This window comes from Talpa europaea (assembly GCF_964194135.1).
Source record: "Talpa europaea genome assembly, chromosome: 13".
NCBI lineage: Eukaryota > Metazoa > Chordata > Mammalia > Eulipotyphla > Talpidae > Talpa > Talpa europaea.
Genome location: NC_140080.1, coordinates 33,762,320 through 33,789,620, shown reverse-complemented (window position 1 = coordinate 33,789,620; position 27,301 = coordinate 33,762,320). Strand labels below are relative to the sequence as shown.

General features: G+C 40.0%; 1 protein-coding gene across 5 annotated transcripts in view; it reads right to left on the bottom strand.

Moving 5' to 3' along the window:
- The window catches only part of LOC311183083 (ankyrin repeat and KH domain-containing protein 1), a gene marked incomplete at both ends in the record, with an annotated part of 132,094 nt that extends 110,294 nt beyond the window's left edge, over positions 1 to 21,800 (bottom strand). For all 5 annotated transcript variants that reach the window (XM_084252332.1, XM_084252333.1, XM_084252334.1 and 2 more), the window contains one exon: positions 21,510 to 21,800. In XM_084252332.1, coding sequence (XP_084108458.1) covers positions 21,510 to 21,800 — 291 coding nt within the window. The remainder of the gene's footprint in view (positions 1 to 21,509) is intronic.
- Between the last annotated feature and the right edge of the window lie 5,501 nt (positions 21,801 to 27,301).

The following is a 27,301-nucleotide window of genomic DNA, read 5'->3' as shown; positions in this document are numbered from 1 at the left end:
GCTAAAAGCTTACAGAAAATTCCTTATTGCTTAATGGTAAAGTTACACAGCTCATCTCTATCCTGAAGCATCAATTAGCAACAAACAAAACATTCATCTTTAAAGGCACTGTTTTGCCATGCTAAGAAAGTTTACTTCAAGTCTTAAACACTGCAGATATTTTTTCGACCAATGGTTAGGTACAAAAATAAAAGGTGAAGGAAAATGGCTAAGAGTTAGTCTGGCCCACAAAAAACTACCTGGTTTTTCTCTTTAGGTAATCTCTTCTAATATGCTAAAGGCAAATCAGTTTCTATTTTCCTCAAAAGTCTTTTCCCTGCTGCCTTTTTTTAAAAAAAAAAAAAAAATGAGGGTTTTAGCCTTAACTAAAATTTAAACAAAGGCAAGGAGGAATACATATTTTGTCACATTTTTTTATCCCATCTGACATTTCAGAAATGAACCACTGGATGGCAACAGTTACAAGGGAATTTCACCAGATTCAACTATTATTTCATTAAAAACAAACAAACAAACAACAACAAAAAAAAAAAAAACAAAAACCCTGAGTCATCCCGGTCAAATCTAGTTAGAAAAATCATTTATTAACCCAGCTATGAGTTGGCCAAAACTCACCTACACTAAAAAAAAAAAAAAAAAAAAAAAAAAAATTCTATCAGGCTTCATTAAGTAAGCAGTGCTATATATAATAAAAGTTTTCAATGTTAATATTTTAAGTCTTATAATAGTAAAATAATAAAACCAATAACCAATTATTACCTTCTCCAAGGTTGTATTTTTGGAAATAGCATTGCTAGTTAGAAAAATTTGTAAAAAAGAATATTCTATCATAAAACTTCCATATTACACATTTTTGTGTATGTATTCTCCAGTCATGTTGTCAAATGCAATTAAAAAAAAAAGCAAGCTCTCAAATATTTTGAAAATACATTTTTTACAGACTGTCTTTTAATAGACAAAATGGTTTATGAATTTTTTATTTTTAACACAATACATGATTTTGTATTGAGCTAAAGACTAAAATATTAGTAGCCACAGTTCATTTCTGATAACCTTTAAGAATAATTCCCTAAGTTCCAAATGGAGCTATGACCAAGTTCATGAGAAGGCTAAAATTTATAAAATATTACCTTTCCTCACAAACCTTCAAAAACAAAGTTCCCTTAAGAAATTCAAATTTGTGGCACCTCCCTGGTGGCCCAAGGGGTTAAGTTTCAACACCATGAAGCCATCAGCAACCACTGCAGCACTAACTTGATCCCCAGCCAGGAAGGGGACTCACATGGCACAGCAGACCTCTCCTGACTTGCCCGCCACTCACCTCAGCAGTGCATTTCAGTCAATCCACCTGTTCTGCTTCCTACTTTGTCTCTGGTGAATCCTCTCACCCAACATACCTCTGGCCTGTACCCCAGTTCTTGTATGCATAAATAAAAACAAGTAAATAAATCTTTAAAAAAAGGAAATTCAAATTTGATCATTAAAAATGGGATGCTGGGCCTCCCCGGTGGTGCAGCGGTTGAGCGCTGGCTTGCGAGGCTGCCCGCGGCCTCTGCGGCGCCGGTTCGATCCCCGGCTGCTCCCAGGCCACCGGAGGAGGGTCCCACATGGCGCGCAGACCTCTCCTGCCGCCCGCTGCTCCCCTCAGCAGTGTACTTCGGTCCTTCTGCCTGCTCTGCTCCCCACTCTGGCGAATTCTCTCGCCCTCCCGCGCTTCTGACTGTACCCAGTGCATGAATAAACAAAACACACAAATAAATAAATAAAACATGCCTCCATAAAAAAAAAAAGTTTAAAAATGGGATGCTATATTACACATAAAAATGAAAATAACTCTAGTATTATATACCTTAAAATCTATCATATTGCAACCAAACCATTGGACACAAACAAAATTAGAGTGTATTCTAAAATACACAGTGGAAGAAATTTGATAACCTAAGTTCAAATTCAATCCTACTTGAAATATTCTCCTAGAAGGATGTTTGCCATTTGACTTATTCCTATTCTGAACTTTAAGTGTAAGGCACAGTGGTTTGTTAATTTGAAAAAAAAAATGGGATGCTAAAACATTTTAAATGTCAAAAATGTACATTTTTAAAATTATCCTTGCTATTTTTCTTCTTTTTTAGTTTATATTTGAATAGATCATCATGTTGTGACCTTTCCATACCCAAATTAAGCCCTCTACTTCAAGTCAGCAGCATTTACACAAATTTTAGAATGCAGGTGACTTCCTATTCATTTCTTCTTGGAACAGTGAAAAGAAGAGGTCAGTGTTCCACAGAAAATTACTAAAGGACACAGCAAGCACTTTTTGCAAAAAAAAAAACTGTACTCCAAATTTGCAACAGTGACATCCATCACAAAACATGCCCCAAGATGCACTCAAAGGAAGGAAGTAATAAAGTTGCAATCCAGGACTTCATAATGATACATTTAAGAATGAATTTTGAGGGACTCCCCGGTAGCGCAGCGGTTGAGCGCTGGGTTGCGAAGCTGCCCCCAGCCTCTGCAACGCCTGTTCGATCCCCGGCCACAGGGCGAGGGTCTCACATGGTGCGACAGACCTCTCCTGCCACCCGCTGCTCCCCTCAGCAGTGTACTTCGGTCCTTCTGCCTGCTCTGCTCCCCGCTCTGGCTCTGGTGAATTCTCTCACTCTCCCGCACTTCTGACTGTACCCAGCGCTTGTATAAATAAATAAATAATTTTTTGAAAAAAAAAAAAAAAAGAATTTTGATACTATATGGCTCAATACAATCAACAACAATATTTTGAAATAGTAGAATGAAAAGGCTGTATTTTTTTTTAAGATTTATTTATTTATACAAGAACTGGGGTACAGTCAGCGTCGCGGGAGGGTGAGAGAATTCACCAGAGACAGAGCAGGGAGCAGAACAGGCAGACTGACCAGACCGAAGACACTGCTGAGGGGAGCAGTGGGCGCAGCAGGAGAGGTCTGCTGCGCCATGTGGGACCCTCGCCAGCCGGACGGGATCCGCTGGGATGTAACCCGCGCTGCAGAGGCTGCGGACAGCCTCACGGCACGGCGCTCAACCCACTGAGCCACCGGGGAGGCCCGAAAAGGCTGTATTCTTTAACCTAAAAACATTTCAAGTTTCTTTCTACAAAAAAAATTGTGCTCCCTATTTCAGATCCACTATTTTTTTCTCAAAAAACATAAATAGCATCTTGGGATTTCTGATACTTCACAAAAGCCCGAGAAAATCATCCTACTTTTTCTAATTCTAAGTTAAAGCTGGAGAAAATGAACCCTACTTAGCCCAGCTACAGAAACTTCATTTCTTAACTATAGTTTTAATGTAGTCGCTATTATTTTTTGAAGTCTCTAAATGTGATGGCTTTTTAAATATCTATCATTAAGTGCTTTTAAAAAAATCATATATACAATGGCTCACGTGTGTCAGCATTTTCCACATATTATTCTATTCAATCATCTTAACTACTTGATAAGATAAATTGAGTGATCTTCATTTTAAGTAACTGAAATTCAAAAAAAAAATTAAGTGACTTGACCAAGCACACATAACCATGCAGGGATCTGAAGACAGGTATTTCAGACTTCAAAGCTGACACCTCCTTTACCACATCAAGTGTATGAAGTGAATCTCCCAAATAATGGAATATAAAAATAAAAATACTAACCAATGAAGTAAGCAGAGAATCTAGAAGTATCATGTCACAATTCAACCATAAAAGTTATGTCAGGAAAAAAAAAAAGTTATGTCAGGAAAAAAACTTACTTAAATATAATGGATTTAATTGTATTTCCTCTCTCCCAGAGTTCCTACAAGGACAGACAAGTCATGCTTGTGTTTGGTAATTTCTGGCAATGACATCTACATTATTTCTAACCAGTACACAAACAACAAATTTTGTGACACAATTGGTTTTTGGAAAAGTAGACTGCTCACATACTCATTAGAAGTCACAAGGAATGAAGTATATGGCAATTAAGGACATGAAAATCTTAACTTTGAAAAAGAAACATTACTCTGTATTTTCCCAATGATAATAAATGGGTTTTGTTGATTTCAGAAAGAAGTCCTGGCTTCTGCTCTAAAAAGAAAATAAACATTGACACTCTAAAGAAGCACTCAATTTTAGTAAGTTAAAAAGAGCCTCAAACATCTATAAACCTCCAATTAATGCCATTAAGACTAAGAGCAAGAAACCTCAGAATGCCAGACCATCTGGCTCAGTGATTTTAGCTAATCTGTTTTACCTCTCTGACATTCATTTTCCTCAGTTATAAAATAAGAATGGCAATTAGTATATTACTGGTTTATTGATGATTAAGTATAATAACATTAATAAAAGTACATAATAGTGTTTAACACATGGTAACTCCTCAACAAATATCAATTATTATTATGATTACTACTATTAGTACTATTAAATTCAATTTACCTAAAGACCTTGTCTTTCTTACTCTCTACACTTTGTAAAAATAATATAAAATCGGGGCCGTCCCTGGTGGCGCAAGGGGTTAAGTCGCAGCACTATGAAGCTATCAGCAGCCAGTGCAGCATGAGTTCAATTCCCAGCCAGGGAGGTGACCCACATAGTGCAGCAGACCTCTCCTGTTGATCCCGCTGTTCCCCTCAGCAATGTATTTCAGTCAATCTGCCTGTTCTGTTCCCCACTCTGTCTCTGGTGAATCCTCTCAGCCCCCACACCTCTGGCCTGTACCCCAGTTCTTGTATGCATAAATAAATCTTTGGAAAAAAATGTAAAATCCATTATACCTGTTTTAGACAAACAAGTAACCTGAGCATATACAATCATTCAACATTTATTAAGCACTCACCATGAGCCAGACATTCTACTATATACTGGGAACACAAAATTAAATAACATGATTCCTGCTCATTAAGACAGATAATCAAATAAATGTAATAGTGTACCAGAAATGCTATGATCTATACACAATTACACAGGGAACAGAGTGGAAGGAATGGTCAATTCTAACTGGGGTAGTAAGGAAGAAAATCAGTTGGAGATGACAACTCTGGAACAAGAAAGAATCCAACAGGATAGGAAAGAAGGACAAAAGTGACAGCAGCAGTGTACAGTAGTGGTAATAAACATGGACTTGGGAGTTATAAACTTGGACTTAGAGTCCAAAATACCTGAATTCAAATCCTGGCTCTCTCATTATTAGATATACAATTTTAATATATGTTACAGAATGCCTCTTAACTTTGCCTTCCTTATCTGTAAATTGGAAATAATACACCTTTCTTCTTGAGAATACGTAGATTAAGTATTAGCCCAGCAGGCAATAAGCATTCCGCATATATAGTAGCTATAATGATTTTAGAAGCAGTGGAAGCAAATATACCAGGGCATAAATGTCTTGATATGTTCAGAGAACTACAGCAATTTGATATGGCTGGAATATAAAATGCAAAAAAGTAGGGTACAGCAAGAATAGGATTGGAAAAATAGAAGCCTAAATCCTAAATAACCTTGTATGCCTTTATAGAATGTACAGAAAGGATTATTTGACAAGGGAGTGATATAATTAAACTTACAGTAAATGCAGAAGACAAATGATGGTTTGACACAGGGTAAAGGGAGTAAGAATAGGAAAAGGGACAAACAAGATGTTAAGAAAAAACCTATCAGACTTATGCCTGCTTAAATGAGTGTGGTGAGAAAAAATAGCAGATGGGAACTCTGAGGATTCTGACTACAATGACTAGTTTTAAAGCAATACAATTCACAAAGGTGGGGGGTTATAGGAATGGAGGAAAAAATGAGCTCAATTTCCGAACTGGTGAGCCTGGGATGTTTATGGCACATATATACAGGAGACAGGTGGAAGGCCTCTTAGCAAACTGATAAAAGATGTGAGAGAGGAAAGCCACATGGATATCTAAGAGAAGAAAGCTACTGCAAATGCCAAAGGCACAGAAGCAGTACATGCTTGTAGATTTTATAGAACATAATGAAGCACTTGTGGTTTTGCTTAAACATAAGTACAAGACCATTTTATGCTGATGGACTTGGTATCCTTTCATTTTAAATCACTGCCCCTTTAAACCTGCCACTTTAAACTCCTGATGTAACACACCCAAACATCAACCTATATGGTGGTCATCCAACTAATGCAGGGGAATGATCCACACATTGAATTTAGGATCTTTGGCTATTATAAGATCAGAAAAAAGAAAATAAAGAAATGCAGTTGAAGTGTACAGTGCCTAGAACTAACACTCAAATACATAATTTCTTAACATCTAAAAAGAATTTAGAAGGGCAAATATAATTTGAATAAATTTACCTATTTCCCTGAATTGTTCATGTTCCTTAAAAGAGTAATACCTTCAAGGTCAGGTACCATTTTTTTTTCATTTTTATAATCTGAAAGTCTAACACAAAGCTTAACAAATAGTAGACTCCATTTATTGTGGGATAAATAAATCCACTCTACCATACCATTCAGAATTCTTTAAAAAATTGCCAAGAACTGAAATCTCTGAAAGACAAAATTTTACTATGCAAGATTTGAGTTCATGAAGAAAGGCTCTACCTTACACTAAACTCTATCTTTCTTCTGTAGAGAATGAGTGAATAATACACACTAACATGTTCCTTTGATACTATGATACTACTCTGTATTATGTTGGAGAAATATAGGTCAAATCTATGCACTTGATTTAAGTATAGCCTTCAATAATTGTCTCTTCAAACTAAAGGAAAATAAACTTTTCTTTGTTAACCTGCTGGTCCAGTCCTAAGTAAAACAGGTACTAAAATACAGTACAGACTCACCGTTCATAGAGTCAAAATAACTAGTAATTTAACATAATTGGGAGGGACTATCTGAACAGCGACATCCATGATTTGCTTTGCAATTTAATCACATGGGTGATAACACTGACTTTGGTGACAAGCAAATTGCATGTTACTTAAATATTGAATTCACACCTTTTACGTGGTTATTAGAAGATACCTGATGTAAAAGTCTAATTGCTATGGTTTTTTCTCTCCACTTACCCACTTGTGGAAAAAGAAATTTTATATATATTCTTCTTGTTGACTACAATCTACATAGAATACACTTGGACTGTAACTACCCAAACCAACCATCTCTTCCCTCTTCAGCTCTATTTCCTCTCAAATGTATACTCAGGTTTTGGTGGGAAGGAGAATCATTAATTAAAAAATAAATAAAAATAAAAACCCACTAATACTATGACAATTTGCTCTCTGGCAGCCTGAAGAACAGGCTTAAAAAATGATTTCCTCCATCAACCTTCAGTATATAAGAGAAGGGCAGAAATTTCAGGGAAGGTAGAATATGAATGCAAGGAGGAAGACAATCTTTTATATGTGCACAAATTTTGCAGCAAATTAAACACTCCCTATTACACCTCTTTCAAAGATCACATGAAGAGAACAAGAACATATCAATAACTCAGAATAGCCAAATAAATCTTGAAAAAGAACTGTTGGGAGACTTACACTTCCCAATTTAAAAACTTATTATAAAAAGGTACAGTAACCAAGAAAACATGGAATTGACATAAGACAGGTAGATCAATGGAATAGAAATAAATCGTCATACTGATTTTTAACAAGGGTGGCAAGACAATGTAATAGCAAAAGATACTTTTCAATATATGGTATTGGGACAACCGCATATCCACTTTCAAAAAACTGAATTAAGTCTCACACCTTACATAAAAATTAACTGAAAAAAGGATCAAAGTCCTAAATATAAGAGCTAAAACTATAAAGCTGTTGTGAAAAAAAAAAAAAACATACAGATTGGGTTGTGCATTATTCATAGTAGCCAAGGCATAGAATCAACCTATATACCTATCAGTAGATTATTGCATAAAGAAATTGTAGTATATATACTCAATGAAACAGTATTCTACTAACAAAAAAAAAAAAAGATACAGTGCTTTTTTGGATAACATGAAAGGATTTTAGGGGATTATACTAAGTTATATAAATCAGAAAGTAAAAGACAATTTTATAAGATGATTTCACCCACTTGTGGAGTATAAATAACCAAAGAAATCAAATTGGGAGAGTCAACTACTCTTAGACTCAACTGGGAGGGGACTGAAAGGAAGGCTAGAAGGGATAATGTGATAGTACACTGGCACTGGAGCTTTGTGGAGGAATAATTAGGCATGTGTGCATGATGAGGTGTGAAGCTGTAGTCCTGATGTGTCTACAAATGAATGGGAAATCAATAAATTTTTTTAAATAATAATTGGGCATCACTACAATTTTTAAATTTTAATGACACAAGAAAACTGAAAAAACTCATGGAATGGGAGAAAATATTTGCCCACCATCACAATTCAACAATACAAAGACAAATAACTCAATCAAGAAATGGGAAAAAGGTTTTGAATAGACATTTCTCCAAAGGTATACAAATGGCCATTAGGCACAGAAAAAGTTGTTCAGCTTCATTAGTCATTAAGAGAAATGCAAATCAAAATCACAATGATATACAATTCTATACCAAGATGGCTATAATCAAAACAAACAAGATGTTAGCAAGAATTTGGAGAAACTGAAACCCTCACATACATTACTGATGGGAACGTAAAATGATGCAGCTACTGTAGAAAACACCTTAGCAGTTACTCAGAAAGTTCACACATAGAGCATAATATAACTTAGCAAATTCTACTCCACCATACATACCCAAGAGAACTGAAAAAATAAGTTCGTGCAAAAGTTGTAAACAAATGTTCAAAGTATCACTGTTTATAATGTCAAGATGTGGAAGCAACCAATGTCATCAATCAATGAACAAAATGTGGTAGATATACCATGATTAGATAACAGTTATTCCAACCAAGCACTGATACATATAGAACAACTTTGAAAACCATATTGTAAGTGAAAAAAGTCTGACACAACCACATCTCATATGAGCCCATTTACATGAAATACTGAGACTAGACAAATGCAGAGACAAAAAGTAGATTAGTGGTTTCCTGGGGCTGCAGAGAAAGGGGAATGGGAAATGACTGTTAATGGGTACAAGGTTTCACATGGTAGTGATGAAAATAATTTTAAAACAGACGGTGGTGATGGTTGTATAACTTTTGTGAATATATTTTTAAAACCTCTAAAGTGTACCCTTTAAAGAATGAATTCTACAGTATGTGAATTATATTTCAATTTTTAAAACTATGGGAACCTGAATTTGAAAAACATTTCAAAAACTGTTTTAATTTCCTATTTTGATAAATGGATTGTGGTTATATAAGAGAATGTTTTTATTGATAGGAATGTATACTGAAGAATTTAAGGGTAAAGGAGGCATGATGTACGAAATGTACTCCTAAATGATTCAGAAAATAAACTGTATATAAGGAAAGGTGAAAAGGGAGAGGGAGGAGAGAGAGAATATGAATTAACATTAATTGGTGGTTCAGAAAATTGTTTATGGTGAGAGAAAAAGATGAACAAAACTGGTGAATTTGGATAAAGGATATAAAAAATAGATTATATCATTTTGCAACTTCCCTGGAAATTTGAAATGTTATCAAAATAAAAAGCAGCGGGCCTCCCTGGTGGTGCAGGTGGTTGAGCGCAGCACTGTGAAGCCTTCGGCAGCCTCTGCAATGCCGGTTGGATCCCCGCCAGCCTCAGAGTAACCCACATGGTGAGCAGACCTCTTCTGTCTCTCCCGCTGCTCCCCTCAGCAGTGTATTTTGTCAGTCTGCCTGTTCTGTTCCCCGCTCTGTCTCTGGTGAATCCTCTCACCCTCCCGCGCATCTGGCCTGTACCGTGGTTCTTGTATAAATAAAATAAATCTTTAAAAAATAAAATAAAAATAAAAAGCAGCAACAAAGAGAATGTATCCAATATAATTGCCTGAGAGTTTGCTCTTTGATAATGATAGTATGTTTCACATATGGTACTAAAAATTCAGCAACAGTACTATTTTTATTTTTTATATTAATTTTTTATATCATTGTTCATTTCTAAACAATATTTGCTTCCCCCCACCCCCTCAGGTGCTATTTTTAAAAGGCAAAAATAAAAATGTAGAGATTTCTCAGAAAATAAGTAAACACAGATTTTAAAAAATCAATTACAAGCTGATAGGAGCGCAAAGTCCTCTCAAAGCTATTAATTGACATGGGCAAACTCTTTTACCATCTTATTCATAAAACATCTATGTGAAAACTTTCCAATTGTACTTCAGTAAAGAAAATACTACAGATTCATTTAAGTAGGCTTAATAACTATCATATCGAGATAATTCTTTTAGAATGGGCTCATATTTAATCATATAAAAGATAAAAGTATTCATCCTAGCATTTACTCAAATACAAAGCATCATCACCAATCACAAATTAGTCACTAGGACAAACTGAGAAAAAAATGATTATATTACACAAACATCTACTCACAGTGCAGCATTCTATGTTAACTGAGTTCAATGGCTTTAGGGAGGGCTTTAGGGTGGCACAAGGGGTTAAATCTCAGCACTATCAGCAGCCACTGCAGCACAAGTTAGATCCATGCTAGGGAGCTAACCCACATAGCGCAACAGACCTCTCCTGTCTTACCCACTGCTCCCCTCAGCAGTGTACTTCAGTCAATCTGCCTGTTCTGTTCCCCACTCTGTCTCCGGTGAGTCCTCTCACTCTCACCCCATACCTCTGGCCTGTACCCCAGTTCTTGTGTGCATAAATAAATAAATCTTAAAAAATTTCTCTCTCCCGGGCCTCCCCTGGTGGCGCAGTGGTTGAGCACTGGGCTGCGAAGCTGCCCGCAGCCTCTGCAGTGCCAGTTCGATCCCCGGCTGCCAGGGAGAGTCCCACATGGCACGCAGAACTCTGCTGCCATGCCCACTGCTCCCCTCAGCAGTGTATTTCGTCAGTCTGCCTGTTCTATTCCCCACTCTGGCTCTGGTGAATTCTCTCACCCTCCCATGCTTCTGACTGTACCTAATGCTTGTATGTATAAATAAATAAATAAATAAATAAATAAATCTTTTAAAAAAAATTTCTCTCTCCCTCTGGCTCTGGTGAATTCTCTCACCCTCCCATGCTTCTGACTGTACCCAGTGCTTGTATAAATAAATAAATAAATAAATAAATAAATAAATAAATAAATAAATAAATCTTTAAAAAAAAATTTCTCTCTCCCTCTAAAGGTACATCTTAAAATTTATGTGAAATCTCAAGGGACCTTGAATAACCAAAGCAATCTTGAAAACAAAGAAAAAAGTTGAAGGACTATCACTTCATGATTTGATAACAGTTACAGTTATCAAAACAGTGTAATACTGGCACAAAAGACAGGCATATTGACCAATGGAAAAGGACAGGACCAGAAATAAACCCTTTTATATAGTCAATTGTTTTTCAACAAGGATGCCAAGACCATTCAATAGGGAAATGATTGTCTTTTCAACAAATAGTATTGGAAAAACTCAATATCTGCATGCAAAAGAGTAAAGTTAGTTGTACCCTGTCCTTACACCATGTGTGAAAATGGACACTAAGAGCTAAAACTACAAAACTCTTAAAAGAAAACAGAGTAAACTCTTCATGACATTGGGTTTGGCAATGACATCATGAATATAACACCTAAAGCACAGATAGCAAAAGAAAAAATAAATTGGACTTCATTTAAATTCAAACTTTCAAGGATGAAAGTTTTAAGCAGACTGAAAAGGCAGCCAAAGAATTAGGAGAAAATATGTGCAAATTTATACTGATAAGGGATTAATATCCAGAATATATGAAGAACTCCTACAAAAAACCCAATTTAAAATGGGCAAAAGATCTGAATATATTATTACTGTAAAGATATAAAACACAAGTATTGGCTAGAATGTGGAGAAACTGAAACCCTAGAGCACTGCCGGTGGGAATGTAAATTGGTATAGCTGCTATGGAAAACAGTACAATGACTCCCCCAAAAAATTAAAAATAGAATTACCATATAATCCAGCAATCCAATTTATGGGTATATACCCAAAAGAACTGAAAGCAGGGATTAGAACATATTCATACGCCCATGAACACACCAACATAATCACAATATCCAAAAGGGAGAGACACCCCGAATACCCATCAACAAATAAATGGAAAACAAAATGTGGAATGTACAAATAGTAGAATAGTATTCAGCCTTTAAAAGGAATGAAATTCTGACACATTCTGCAATATGGATAAACCTTGAAGAAATTACACTAAGTGAAAAAGGACAGTCAAAAAATTATGCCATTCCATTTATTTCAAATTGACTGAGTAGAGTAGTCAAATTAAAAGAGAAAGAAAGTGGATTTATGGTTGCTAGGGGCTGGGAAAGCCAGGCTAAGGAATTACTCTTTAATGGGTACAGAGTTTCAGTTTGGGGAAGATGAAAAAGTTCTGGAGATGGTTGATGGTAAGGATTGTATAACAATGCGAATATACTTAATGCCACTGAACTATGAAATTATGTAATGTGTATTTTAACAAAATTTTTAAATGATTAAAATGGTAAATTTTATGTTATATATCTATTTTTAATAAAATTTAAAAAACAAAGGGTTAAAATGATAAATTTTGTTACATAATTTTACCACAACAAAACTTGTTTTCCAGGCCTCCCTGGTTGGCACAAGAGGTTAAAACTCAAAGCCACTGCAGCACAAGTTCGATCCCCAGCCAGGGAGCTAACTAACCCACATGTCACAGCAGACCTCTCCTGACCCGCCCACTGCTGACTCACCCGCTGCTGACTCGCCCGCTGCTCACCTCTGCAATGTATTTCAATCTGCCTGTTCTGTTCCCCACTCTGTCTCTGGTGAATCCTCTCACCACGCGCCCCCCCCACACACACACCACTGGCCTGTATCCCAGCTCTTGTATGCATAAATAAATAAATCTTTGGGAATAAAAAACAACTTGTTTTCCAACCTAACTGTCCTCATTACAAATCCTTAAACACATCCAATTTATACCTTATCAACTCAAACTGTTCTGTTCAATTCTTTGGTTTTTAGGGCTAATCCCTGGGGGTATACTTGCATTTTCCTTTTCCAAATTGCACACTAACACAAGTGAGTCAAACCACTAGAATACAGTGGGAGAGCTCCTTTAAAAAACACACACACACACATACTTTTTACTACTGAAATCATTATTAAGGACAATGAAGATGTATGTAGTGGAGGAAAGTCAAAATGTGCTCTTAGATAAAGAGCTGCTTGGGCTTCCCCTGGTGGCACAACGGTTGAGTGCTGGGCTAAGAAGCTACCCGCAGCCTCTGCAGCTCCAGTTCGATCTCCGGCTGCCAGCGAGGGTCCCACATGGCGCGCAGACCTCTCCTGCCGCCCGCTGCTCCCCTCAGCAGTGTACTTCGGTCCTTCTGCCTGTTCTGTTCCCTGCTCTGGCTCTGGTGAATTCTCTCACCCTCCCGAGCTACTGGCTGTACCCAGTGCTTGTATAAATAAATAAATAAATCTTTAAAAAAAAAAAAAAACTGCTAAATTTCAGTGTAGCAAATAAAAAAGAGCCTATTGGGCCTCCCTGGTGGCACAGGGGGTTGGGATGCAGCCTGTGAAGCTGTCTGCGGTCACTGCAGCACGAGTTCGAACCCCAGCCAGGGAGCAACCCACATGGAGGAGCAGATCTCTCCTGACTCACCCGCTGCTCCCCTTACCAGTGTGTTTCTGTCGATCTTCCTGTTCTGTTCCTCACTCTGCCTCTGGTGAGTCCTCTCACCACCCACACCGCTGGCCTGAACCCCAGTTCTTGTATACATAAATAAATCTCTAAAAAAAAAAAAAATAGCGCCTATACGCAATGTTACTTTCTCCCTGGTTTAGATAAAGTTGCCAGGAAGAACCAAACAATAAATCATCCTTCATTAAATGATCTTCCTTCTTCAAAGCGTACAGTGGCGGTAACTACTAATAAAATACATGGATTTTAATTTTTACAGATAAAATTATAGTATAACAATATTGCAAGAAAACTAATGTTTCCCATGTTGGCAAAGGTATGAAGCTGGATATATGCCTTTCTAGATCAATGCTTTCAATATTTCTTAATTCTTTTATAATTAGTAATGACAAGGCCTCACCTTTTCAAGTAAGTTAAATTACGAAAATTCTCTTAGAAAAGAGTGCCCGTTATACTCAGTGGCAGCATTTGCAGCACGAGTTCGATCCCCAGCCGGCCAGGGAGTTACCCACGTGGTGCAGCAGACCCCTTCTGCCTCGCCCGCTGCTCCCCTCAGCAGTGTATTTCAGTCAATCTGCCTGTTCTGTTCCCCACTCTGTCTCTGGTGAATCCTCTCACCCCCTGCACCTCTGACCTGTACCCCAGTTCTTATATGCATAAATAAATCTTTTAAAAAAAATAAAATTAATAATGAGAAGGCCTCACCTTTTCAAATTCTCTTAGAAAAACTGCCCTTATACTCAATGGCACACATTTGACTGCTTTCTTAATATGTTGAGCTACATGGTAATCATCAGTTTCACTAAATAATATTTTTTTCAACAAAGTCAACCATGAATTATATGCCAGTCTGAGTTAAGCTTTTCTTAAGCAATCAATTTAAATCTCAGTTGTAATGCATCAGAAGAGAAGTAGATAGCAAGACAATCTAGCAGGCAAGATAATTAAAACAAGAGTGAAAGGATATATTCTCTTCTACAAATTTTCTGCTACTAAATAGCTGTGTGAACCCGGGCAAGTGACTTAACTCAATGGTTCCCAGGTTTGAAGCTTTACCCAGGGTCCTGATATGAGGTTTCCAATTTGATATTTTGTCAAAAATGGATATTTCAGGGGGCCTCCCTGGTGGGGCAAGGGGTTAAGTGTCAGCACTATGAAGCTGTTGGCAGCCACTGCAGCACGAGTTCTATCCCCAGCCAGGGAGCTAACCCACATAGCACAGCAGACCTCTCCTGTCTGCTCCCCTCAGCAGTGGATTTCAGTCAGTCTGCCTGTTCTGCTCCCCGCTCTTACTCTTACTCTGTTGAATCCTCTCATCATCCCGCACCTCTGGCCTGTACCCCAGTTCTTGTATGCATAAACAAATAAATCTTTAAAAAATGAATGGGTATTTCAGGGGCCTCCTTGGTGGCCTAGAGGTTAAGTCTCACACTATCACCTCCAAGGCCTGAGTCCAATCCCCAGTCAGGGAGCTAACCCATATATGGCGCAGCAGACCTCTCCTATCTTACCTGCTGTTCCCCTCAGCAGTGTATTTCAGTAAATCTACCTGTTCTGCTCCCCATTTTGTCTCTGGTGAATCCTCTCACCCGCCCCTGCACTTTCTGGCTTGCACCCCAGTTCTTCTGTGCAAAAATAAATAAAATCTTTAAAAAATGGATATTTCAAAAATATATGAACATTATCTGAAAACAGGAAACAGTGGGGAAAATAGCTTTGTTTAGAAATTCATTGGCCTTACTTTTCTCATTTTACTTTCAATCTATGAAAACTCCAAACATGAAAGGAGCAAGCATTTATTGAAGAAACAGCACTTGGTAACCAAAAATTGCTAATTTCCTAATATGAAGAAGGAAAATTGTAGCATGGCCTTTGAGCTTACTACTTTAGCTTTACTACTCACTAGCTGTGTAACATTTTAATCATTTTTTTGTTAGCTGTTTGTTTTTTGGACTCATCATTTCTCTGCATCTACATTTATTCATCTATAAAAATGTAGATAATACCTACCTGAAAGGGGTGTTGAAACCATTAAATAACAAAAGTATCCAGGATGATACTGGAATACACTAAGTATTCAATAATCAGAGGCAGGGGCTTCCCTCGTGGTGCAAGGGGTTGGGTCTCCCCAGTGGCCCAGCGGGTTGAGCACAGCACTGCGAGGCTGTTGGCAGCCTCTGCAGTGCAGTGCCGGTTCGCTCTTGCAGACCTCTCCTGTAGCGCCCCCTGCTCCCCTCATCAATGTATTTCGGTTATCTGCCCTTTCTGCTCCCCCCGCTATGTATCTGTGTGAATCCTCTTACCCTCCCGCGCCTCTGGCCTGTACCCCAGCTCATGTATAAAAATAAATAAATCTTGGGCCTCCCCGGTGGCGCAGCGGTTGAGCGCTGGCTTGCGAAGCTGCCCGTGGCCTCTGCGGTGCCGGTTCGATTCCCGGCTGCTCCCCGGCCACCAGAGGAGGGTCCCACATGGCGCGCAGACCTCTCCTGCCGCCCGCTGCTCCCCTCAGCAGTGTACTTCAGTCCTTCTGCCTGCTCTGCTCCCCACTATGGCTCTGGTGAATTCTCTCACCCTCCGGCGCTTCTGACTGTACCCAGTGCATGTATAAACAAAACAAACAAACAAACAAACAAACAAATAAATAAACATGCCTCTATTAAAAAAAAATAATTAAATCTTAAAAAAAAAAAAGTAACCTATGAAGCCATGCGCAGCCACTGCAGCTTGAGTTCGATCCCCGGCCAGGGAGATACCCACATTGCGCAGCAGACCTCTCCTGACTCACCCGCTGCTCCCCTCAGCAGTGTATTTCAGTCAATCTGCCTGTTCTGTTCCCCACTCTGTCCCTGGTGAATCCTTTTACCATTCCCCCCAACACCTCTGGCCTGTGCCCCAGTTCTTGTATGCATAAATAAATAAATCTTCAAAAAAATAATCAAATAAACAGAAGCAGTCACCTAACAATGAGGCGAGATAGGATTATTACCAAGATTCTATGATTTTATAGACAAGCAATAGGAGACGTAAATTGTAAATAATGAAGTCCAAGAAGATAGACTGAAACAGTTCATTTATAGTGGGGAGTGAAAATAATTTTATTTCTTACAACTTCGGTTCTGTAGGAAGATAAATTTGGCAAAAAATAAAAAAAAGTAGGCGGTTCATTTCTTTTCATTAGCCAACTGAACTAGTTCTTTTTGAAAACTGCTTGCTTTCTTTAAAGCAATATATTTTGTTTATTTATGATTAAATCAAAAGGCCAAAATTGATTTTCAAAGGTGATCTAGGACATCACTCTGCTACCTAATAGGCTCAGAAAGAAATGCACTAAAATGATCTCCTACACTTCATTCTAACATGTTTTATCACTTTGATTAGATTCAAGGGTCTAAATACTTTCCAGATTTATCACTTAAAAATCACACATGGATAGTATGTTATCTCTTGTATAACAATGGAGAAAATAAAAATGCTTATTTTGTATTTTCTTAAAGAAATTCTGAAAGGATAAGACATTAAAAAGTATAGCAGACCAGAGTAAGGAAATAACCAAAAGAAAACCCTCTACATACTTCAAGTTTCATAAGGGTTTCCTTATTACAAAACCTAATCAACTCTGTTTTAACCCACCATTCAATAAGCACACATTCATCAACACATCATTCTTTTTTTTGAGGTTTATTTATGCATACAAGAGCTGGGGTATAGGCCAGAGGTGCAGGGAGGGTGAGAGGATTCACCAGAGACAGAGTGGGGAGCAGAACAGGTGGAGCTACTGAAATACACTGCTGAGGGGAGCAGCAGGTAAGATAGGAGAGGCCTGCTGCACCATATGGGCTAGCTCCCTGGCCAGGGATCGAACTTGTGCTATACAGGCTGCAGATTGCTCCATAGTACTGAGACTTAACCCCTTGTGCCGCCAAGGAGGCCCCTAACAGATTATTTTATATGTAAAATATTAAGGCTTTATATAACAAAACTTGCACAAGACTGATACTCATGCCATATGTAACTTATCCTTCACAAGTATTTCCAGTATCTCCAAAATCTGCTCACTAAATATAGTCATATGTCCTATTTTCATTGTAGTGATATTTCATAGAATCAACTCTTTTCTACCTTGACCAAGTTCCCTAAAGTTTTTTTAAAAATTCATTTTTGGGCGTCTCTTCTGGCACAAGGGGTTAAGCCCAGCACTGTGAAGCAATCCACAGCACGAGTTCAATCCCCAGTCGGCCTGGGAGCTACACACACGGCGCAGCTACACACACGGCGCAGCAGACCTCTTCTGACTCGCCCGCTGCTCCCCTCAGCAGTGTATTTCAGTTAGTCTGCCTGTTCTGTTCCCCACTCTGTCTCTGGTGAATCCTCTCACCCGCCTCCCCCCCACTTCTGACCTGTACTCCAGTTCTTGTAAGCATAAATAAATCTTTAAAGAAAATTCATTTTCATGGAAAATAAATGAACGTTTCAAAAATAATATAGTATATTAAGTGGAAATTCCCAAAAATGATAAATTTACCATAGAAACTGACAGCATTAAACTTTTCTGTATCCTGTCTTAAACTTAGCTCTTGTCCAGGTTCTAAGTGTTTAAGTCTTCAGATGCTATTAAAGCAGTGACTCACCATGTTTACCTGAAGTTTGAATACAAAGAATTCATGACAAAATTGCCATCCTTGGTAAAAGGGGCCTCTAGACCAGTGGTTTCTCAACCAAGGGTGATTTTGCCCCCTGGAGACATTTTTAGCTGTCATAACTGGTAAATTTACGGAAAGAAAAATTTTAATATTGGTTACATCTGAAGAGTGTGACTTGAAGGGTCAGTAGAGGTGAGGACAATTTTTACTTTTCATCTTATATCTACTACCTATACTGCTTAATTTTTCACTTTTATAATTTTCAGAGGAGACTGTCACAGATATGCATATGCAGTATATTCGCAAATTCTTATGACAAAAAAAAAACCTAAAAGTCATAAACCTCACCAAAGTTCATTCTTTAGGAGTTTTTTTTTTCTTTTACCTTGCGTAAAATAAAAGACTATGAATCTAAAATCAACTCTTAAAATTGGATTTTATACAATTTTCAATCTGATCTCTATTCTAACAATGGATACATTTCAATAGGCTCCAACGCAAGTTCTGATTGTTCTAGTCAAGGCCTTGAACAGCTAAGAAACTTGCTCAATATGTCTGAAGAAATTACGAAACAAATATTTACCCCAATGTTTAAAACAAGAACCAAAGAATCAAATGGTAACATTCCCTAAGCTAGTAGTTCTAATACTAAAAAATAAAAATAAAAAACAACTTAGAAAGACCCAAACTCCTTCCTCAAATTTAAAGGTCTTTTGATTCAGCAAAGGTAAACAGCTTTTTTTTTTCCCCCACTCAGCTGTTAGCTCTGATAATAAGGAGAGGTCCTTAAACTATTTACATCTGTCTGCCAAATGTATAGAACTTCAAGTAATTCTAGAGCAAACACACTAGACCTCCACATTTCTTATTCATTTCTCACCTAAGTCCTCTCCCATGTAGGGAACAAGACAAACTTCACTCAAACTACAATCCAACTCATTGTTGATCTGGAATTCCAGATTGTAAAAACTCAGTTCTATAATACCTTGGAAAGATGAAAATAAAGATTTTTAGTATTAGTCATCAGATGCCACTTGGGTGAGTGTTTTCTAAAGAATATTATTTACAGTCTCTTTACACTGGAAATTCAAAGCCAATAGTATGGGAGAAGATAACTCATCCTATCAGAGAGAAAAGGTAAGAAATTTGCTTGGGAAAATAAGTAATTTCATTCAGAAAGCCATAGATTATACCCTACCACATACAATATACAGCAAAGACTAGATAACCTAGGAATTTCTTCTCCATGTGATATGGGAGAAACATTAAAAAAAAAAAACTTACATTTTCCACAGATTAAAAAAGAATCTATATACATAGCAGGCATTACCTGAGACTATGCTAAAGTCTCTGGGTATCCCAGGAACCTCCATTCCAAAAAAATGAAAAACAGTCTCAGACTTAATATCTAAATCCTTTTTAGGCACAGAAAACTTAACAGAAACTAAGGGTTTTTTCCCTACCATTAACCTGAATGGGTGTAAGAATCATAAATAACTTCTATGACAAACATAAAAAAAAAAAAATACAATACAAAGGTGCAGATTCTCCTCCTAACTTTTAAGCACATGGTATAGGGCCTACAAATGAAATTGTGTGTGTGTGTGTGTCCTCCCGCGCGTGCACAATCTTCATAGAAATGGTTACTTCAAAAGCTCTTGAGTCCAAAGAATTAGAGATTTATGACTTTGGAGACTCATTAACAGTCAACTTCTGAAGAAATTTAAGAATATGACTTATGCAAAAGCAAATGACTGAGTGCTGATCTCACTTAGGAGAATTATGTAAAAAATGGTCCAGAAAATCAAGACATCATCTTTATATCACATTTAAGCCAAAGCAAACCTTTTCAGTCTCTCCTACAAATTTCACAGAAAAATATTCTAATCTTTGTATATGTGTTCTAAGTTCATCTTTCATCACTTTTCATCTGAAGTATAAAAGAAAGCCTTCATAAGCCCAACAGTGGAAGTGGTTCACAGGCTCTCCCATAACTGCCTACTCTGTAAAATCCTGTCCCGCCTTGGTTAGAAGTAATTTCTCTTATGCTGAAATTCAAAAATATACAGACCTAAGGGAGTATCTCTCTTACAACCCACACACTGTTATTTCCAAAGCACATACTATGGTTTTAAATACCTAGAATAAGACAATGCAGTTTCTCTTTATTTCTCTCAAATACAAAAGCCAGGATAATTGTACACACAGAGAAACTCAAGTATTTTAACACCAAAATCAGTCATAGGGAATGAACCAAAATCAAAAACTCTGAGGACTTAAAGCAACAGTTATCACAGGACGGTATTAATCTAAGCCATAGTCCAGACAAAAGTGTTTGTGTGCGTAGTGTCCTTTCCCCTACAGCCCAAAGAAGACAATGCCTACCACCCTAGGTTGCTCAGACTAAAAGGTTCAGTATATGCTTAAAAGTCAAAAGAAATGAGGGATCGGGTAACTAATTCCCCTCACTCCAAAAGGTGTCAGTAGGGTGCCTCACCTCCAAGCTGAAAGGTGAGGGGGGGGAAAAAAAAAACAAACTCCAGAGTTCAGCTATCCAGTTATTACGAAGCTCAAAGATGCACTGGAACTTTCTTTTCCTGACTTCACAAAAGTCCCAGGTGCAAGACTCACGTGATTTTCCAGGGTAAAGCAGAGAGCTCCTTAATACTCACCTGACTCGAGCTAAAGAGGGGCAATTGAGAACCCTCCTTCGATACACAGGAAGGCATAAATGCCAACCCCTCAGCCTTGGGGAGAGGCACACAGTGGAAAACCTCCCCCCGGCGCCCCCACCCTCGCCCGGTCCCTTCTCTCAGTACCAAGGGCAGGGACTCAGGCGAGACCCCGCCCCCGCCCCCACCCCACCCCCAATCGCCACAGCGGGGTGGGCGGGAGGTAGCCAGACTCCCAGTTCCCGCGCGAAGCTCAGAGACCAAAGGACTCCCTATTGTGGATCTACTGAAGGTGCCGGGAACCGGTTCGGCTCGAGCCGCCGGGCTGAAGAGCAAGCTGAGGGCGCACTAGGCCCGCATCCCAGCCGCTGCCGCCATGGAGCCGACGGCTGTCAGAGAAGGACTCCGCCCGGGCAGCGGGAGGGTGGCCGGGCCCTAAGCCGGCCCGGGAGAATTCACGCCTCACGCTGTGTGGGAGGCGGGGGTCCCGAAGCCGTACCTCAGACACCTCGTCCTCGTCGCTGCCAGAGGCGCCACCTCCACCCCCGGTCCTCAGCACGGCGGCCGCCAACTTGAAATCCAGCGAGGCGTCCCCTCCGCCCGCTCCGCTGCCGCCGCCACCGACTCCCGGCGCGGGCCCGGCCTCCCCAAAGAGTCTCACGGTGCGGATCCCTAGTCCGACCCCTCCCGGCGGAGGCGGCTCCGAGGCCCCGGCCGGGGCGGATCGCGGAGCCACTGAGTCCAGGTCCTCCTCAAAGGAGGTGCCGCCGCCTCCGCCGTCGGTCAGCATGGTTCGCACGCGGAGCCGGAGACGCTGCCGAGTCACTCGCGGCCGCCGCCGCCGATCCCGGGAACGAGAGGAGCAGCAGGAGGAAGAAGCGTCTCCTTCCCCCCGTCCCAGCAGCGCCACCAACTTCTCACTGCCTAACCTGCTGACTCCCGCCCCCCGCACTCGCCACTGGCTGACGCTTCCCAGCCGCCGCAGATCATTGGCCAAGGGACCCCGTCGCTCAGGCTCTTCGTCACGCGCAGCTCTCTGGCTCGCGGCCCCCAAGCTGCGTTGACCCGCGCAGACCTAGGCGGTTGCGAACACCCGCCCCCTACTCCCCACGCGCCTATTTCCGGTCTTTTTCTATGTCTATTGGTCAACCTCTGCGACTGTCGCGTCACGACCTTAAAGTCGATTAGTTGAACTTATGGTCAGTCATAGTGACCCCTGACAATGGGAGACTTCATTGGCGCCATTAAGTGTCGGTCATTGTGTCACAGGACGTCGCGCGGTACAATTGGCCGGCGAGAACGCATTCATCCCGCCTCCATCTGAGGTGACGGGAAAGGGTTGGGGAATTTCCACTTCTGATTAAAATGATGGCTGAGGTGACGACCTACAGGATTTGGTGACATTCGGAGTAAAATTCACCCTGCGTTGGGTGGGGCTGACGCTTCGAGAACGCGAGCGGGGCGGAGGGAGCGCGGCTCCCACCTGTCGCTCCGCCGGCCGCGGGGACTACGGACCCAGAGCTGCTGCCCGCGGATTGGAGGAAAGAAGCCATCCGTCTCGGCCGGGCGCCGCCTTCCTGCCCGGGCCGGGTTGGAGGAGCGCACCGTCAGTCACTGGAACGGTCGCCGCCTCTGGGACAGGTGAGGCTGCGGAAGCTCTCTGCCTTCGGCCCTCTGGGCGGGAGTAGGGGGCCGCAGAGGCGAAGGCCAGGGCCGTTCTCGCAGCTCCGCTCCCGCCATTCCCGGCGGAGCCCACCCGCCAGCGCTGAGGGGATGGGCGGGAGGGGAGGCCGCCGCTGGAGAGGGTTGCCCGGGGGCGAGTCGGCCTGCACCGGGCTGGGCGCGGCTTTTCTACGACCTGCGGGCGGGATCGCCCCGCGGGGCCGCGTTCTCTTGCTTGTGGAAGGCGGCAGGCCCGAGGGCTGGACAGCGCCAGGCCTCAGTACCGGGAACTGTCCCACGAAGGAAGGGGGGTAGGGGTGGGGCGCGAACTGCGCGCGCAGCCAGACGGCGGGGCTGGACGCGGTGGTGGCGAGAGCGCGCTCAGGAGCTCTTTGCAACTCTGGGGCCACCGGTTAAGTGCTCTGTGACCCCTGAGCATTTATTGTTTAATCTCTGTGAGTTTAAGTTTGTTCATCTGTAAAATGGGGTAACAGTATTACCTCTCGATTGTGTTGTTGTTATGAATAAATCAGATAATAAGGCTTTTAGCTAAACTTAAAGACTAGTTTTGTTCATCTTTGTTCTGGTAAGGCCCCTCGGTTTTACCAGCCACACTGATTGTTGTCAGATCTCTGCAATGGCAAACAAAGCTGGCTAAGAGGGATCTTCCCTCTGTAAGGATCTCTACCTCTGTTCTCTCTGTCTCCTTTGTCAATAAAGAGGGGTTTAGAATCCTCACGCTTCACTAATCCTATGATTAAAAATCACCACAAAGTCATTTTGGTGAGGTTTTGTATGGCAAATGTCCTTTGACCCAGAGACTGTCGGTATGAGTTTTAGCCAACAGAGGTTGGCCAAAAAAAGAAGGGAAAAAAAAAAAGATTTGGCGTTGTCTGTTCTCTCGCAATGTTAACAAAGGGCTCTGTAGATCTTGATTGTGCAATATTTACTGTTTCACCTCTCTTGAATTGGAATCTGAAAATTCTGTAAAGAATATAATGATTTTTTATTGACTTTAAAAATGGACTCTGACAAACGTTTATTTAGAGGACATTTTGAAAATTGTGAACATTTCTTTATTTTGTTAATTGCTCGTTTTGGCATTTCACAAGCAAAAAGGGGCAGTGTTTAATATGACCAGAACATACTTGGTAAATGGTCTTTCTAGTTGTAGAAAACTGATAGGAGGAGGGAGTCTGTCTCGCTTTTCTAGAAAACAATTTTGATATCAATACTATATACACCAACTTAGTCACAATTTGTGGAACTTATTTTGTTGGTGTCCTCACTGCTGTTTAAGTTTTCAAGACATGTGTGACTAGGTCACTACCCAAACTAATAGCACCAACAAAAGAAACCCAGCACTGCCCAACCCACTTCAAAGCTGGATTATCCAGAATTGGTATGGATACATCCTTAGGCAAAAACAGGTATTGACTGGTGCAACATTACAAAGGAACTACTTCTCATTCCTACCACAAATACAAAATTAATTTCTGATGCAACTCCCTGAACAAAGTCATTAAATTCTTTAAACAGATTTATGAAACTGAAGGAAAGAGAGAAAGGAAGTCTGGGTACCTACATTTTTCCTAAGATATTTAAGAGTGAACAATATACACTGCATGAAGCCTAGCAACAGACCCTGGGAATAACCAGGAAAATATGATTGAGCAATAATCTGTTTCACCAGGCACTCTAGATGACATATTGGTTGTCAGTAGTTTGGGAATTAAGAACTTCCAGTCTCCTAGATTTTGGTGACTGCTGTATAGAGTCTACATTAATTATGACTTAATATTTCCAAATATACCACATTCTTTTAGTTTCACAAATGTAAAAACTGATAAATCATTACCATGTCAAGGAATAATTGGTGAATATATAAAATCAAACTCAGTATGCTGTGTAAAATATCCAAAAGTATTAATGTGATTTAATAAGTAACCTTAATTTTTATGTATCTTAAGATGGCATTTAATACTAAAAGTAATACACTGATTTTTCAAATGCTGAATTAGCAGTAGAAAGCAAATCCCAAGGAAAGTATCTTTATTAGAAATGAACTTTAGGGCCTCCCCGGTGGTGCAGTGGTTGAGCGCTGTGTTGCGAAGCTGACCGCAGCCTCTGCAACGCCGGTTCGATCCCCGGCTGCTCCCCGGCCACCAGAGGAGGGTCCCACATGGTGCGCAGACCTCTCCTGCCGCCCGCTGCTCCCCTCAGCAGTGTATTTCGGTCCTTCTGCCTGCTCTGCTCCCCGCTCTGGCTCTGGTGAATTCTCTCACCCTCCCGCACTTCTGACTGTACCCAGTGCTTGTATAAATAATAAATAAATAATGCTTTAAAAAGAAAGAGAGAGAGAGAGAGGAAGGAAGGAAGGAAGGAAGGAAGGAAGGAAGGAAGGAAGGAAGGAAGGAAGGAAGGAAGGAAGGAAGGAAGGAAGGAAGGAAGGAAGGAAGGAAGGAAGGAAGGAAGGAAGGAAGGAAGGAAGGAAGGAAGGAAGGAAGGAAGGAAGCCACATGGTGCAGTAGAACTTTCCTGTCTCGCCCACTGTTCCCCTCAGCAGTGTATTTTAGTCAATCCACCTGTTCTGTTCCCCACTCTGTCTCTGGTGAGTCCTCTCACCCCCCACATCTCTGGCCTGTACCTCAGTTCTTGCATGCATCAATAAATAAATCTTTTTTTTAAAAAAAGGAAATGAACTTTAGAATAAAATATTTTCTCACAGAAAAACCACTGGGAATATTTATTAGGGCATAGTTGTAATATGTTTATTTTTTTAAAGATTTATTTATGCATATAAGAACTGGGGTGTAGGCTAGAGGTGCGGGAAGTGAAAGTCGGGAGCAGAACAGGTGGATCCACCGAAATACACTGTTGAGGGGAGCAGCAGGCAAGACAGGAGAGGTCTGCTGTGTCATGTGCATAGCTCCCTGGCGGGCAATTGAACTTGTGCTGCAGAGGCTGCTAATAGCTTGATAGCACTGCGTCTTTAACCCCTGTGCCACCAGGGAGGCTCTGTAATATGTTTAAAAACACTCTTCCTATTGACTAGTTTTCAGACAGGGAAAAAAAGTGAGGGAAAAAAAGTGAGGGAAAGAAACTGGATAGCCCACGGAATTTTAAATTTTTATTATTTTATTTTTATTATATTTTATTATTTTGAAATCTTAAAAGGTGTCTTTCCTCACAAGAAATATAAGATTGAGAAATGATATGATAGCTACAAGGACTTAAGGTACAGATAGTTATTTTACCTGCACTCTCCATTTCCTCAAGACTTAATTTCTGCATGTCAGCACTCTTAAGTTCAACCTGTCTATGTGAGGAAAAAAGGATAACCAAAAAATGTCTTTGTACTTGGATGTTATATCACTTACCCTTTATAATAACCTATCAAGGATTCACCCATTTTATAGATGAGAAAATTGGAACTTCAAAAAGGTTAAATCATATACCCAAGCTTATAAGGCCAGCATGTAGAAAAGCTAGGATTTGTTTCTGCCTGATTCCAAAACCCATACTCTTCCCAATATATCATGTTGATTCCATGGCCTCCTCAAAGAGGAGTTAATTTCTTAACTGGTTTCTCCAACTGTGTTCTTAGTTTCTTAACCCATGTCATTTCACATTTAAAAATCTGAATATTGGCCTCCCTGGTGGCACAAGGGGTTAAAAGACACAACACTATCAAGCTATCGCCAGCCACCGCAGCAGGAGTTGGATCCCTGTCCGCTAACCCACATGGCGCAGCAGACCTCTCCTTGCTCACCTGTTGTTCCCCTCAGCAGTGTATTTCAGTAGACCTGCCTCTTCTGCTCCCCACTCTCTCCCCGAATCCTCCAACCCTACCCTGTACCTCTGGTCTATAGTTCTGGTATGCATAAATAAATAAATCTTTTAAAAATAAACATACATTCATATGGTTCAAATTTCAAAAAGAATTTTAAAAATACATTAAAAATAATCCTTTTATTTTGTTCACTAAACATCCACATCCCTTCTTATAAGTAAACCATATTATGAGATTTCTAAATATCATTCTAGAGATTTTTATATAGAAACAGAGGCACATACATGTAATTTATTTTTCCCTTTTAACACAAATGACAGCATACCGTACACATTTCTGCATCTTTTTTTTTTTCCCTAATTTATTCTGGAGATATTCCATGTCAGTGTACAAAGAGTTCCATCATCCTTGTTTACTACTTAGTAGTATTCTGTTGACCAAATGTTCCATAATTTATTTAACCCAGCTCTGTGTGTTGGACATTTATATTTCTTTCCTTTTAAAAAAAAAATTAACAAACAATGCTATAGATTTCTAACTTTCCAGCTCACTCTTTAAATGCTGAACATTTATTAGTTTAATTGAAAAATATGAAATTGCAACCAGTTGAAAGCTATCACTTATTTGAGCTATTGTTGAATATATTTGCAAGATGTTTAGCAAAAGCTAGGCAGTGGGCATATTTTAAAAAACAAGGAGCTATGCCTCCACCTAAACTACCCCCACCATGCAGTCTAAGAAAAGGAAACCAATTATTCGGAAAGTTTCTTAGCATTTTGCTGAGGGTGAGCCCACCCTTCCTGAAAAGGGGCAAAATATACATAAACATAAAGAAG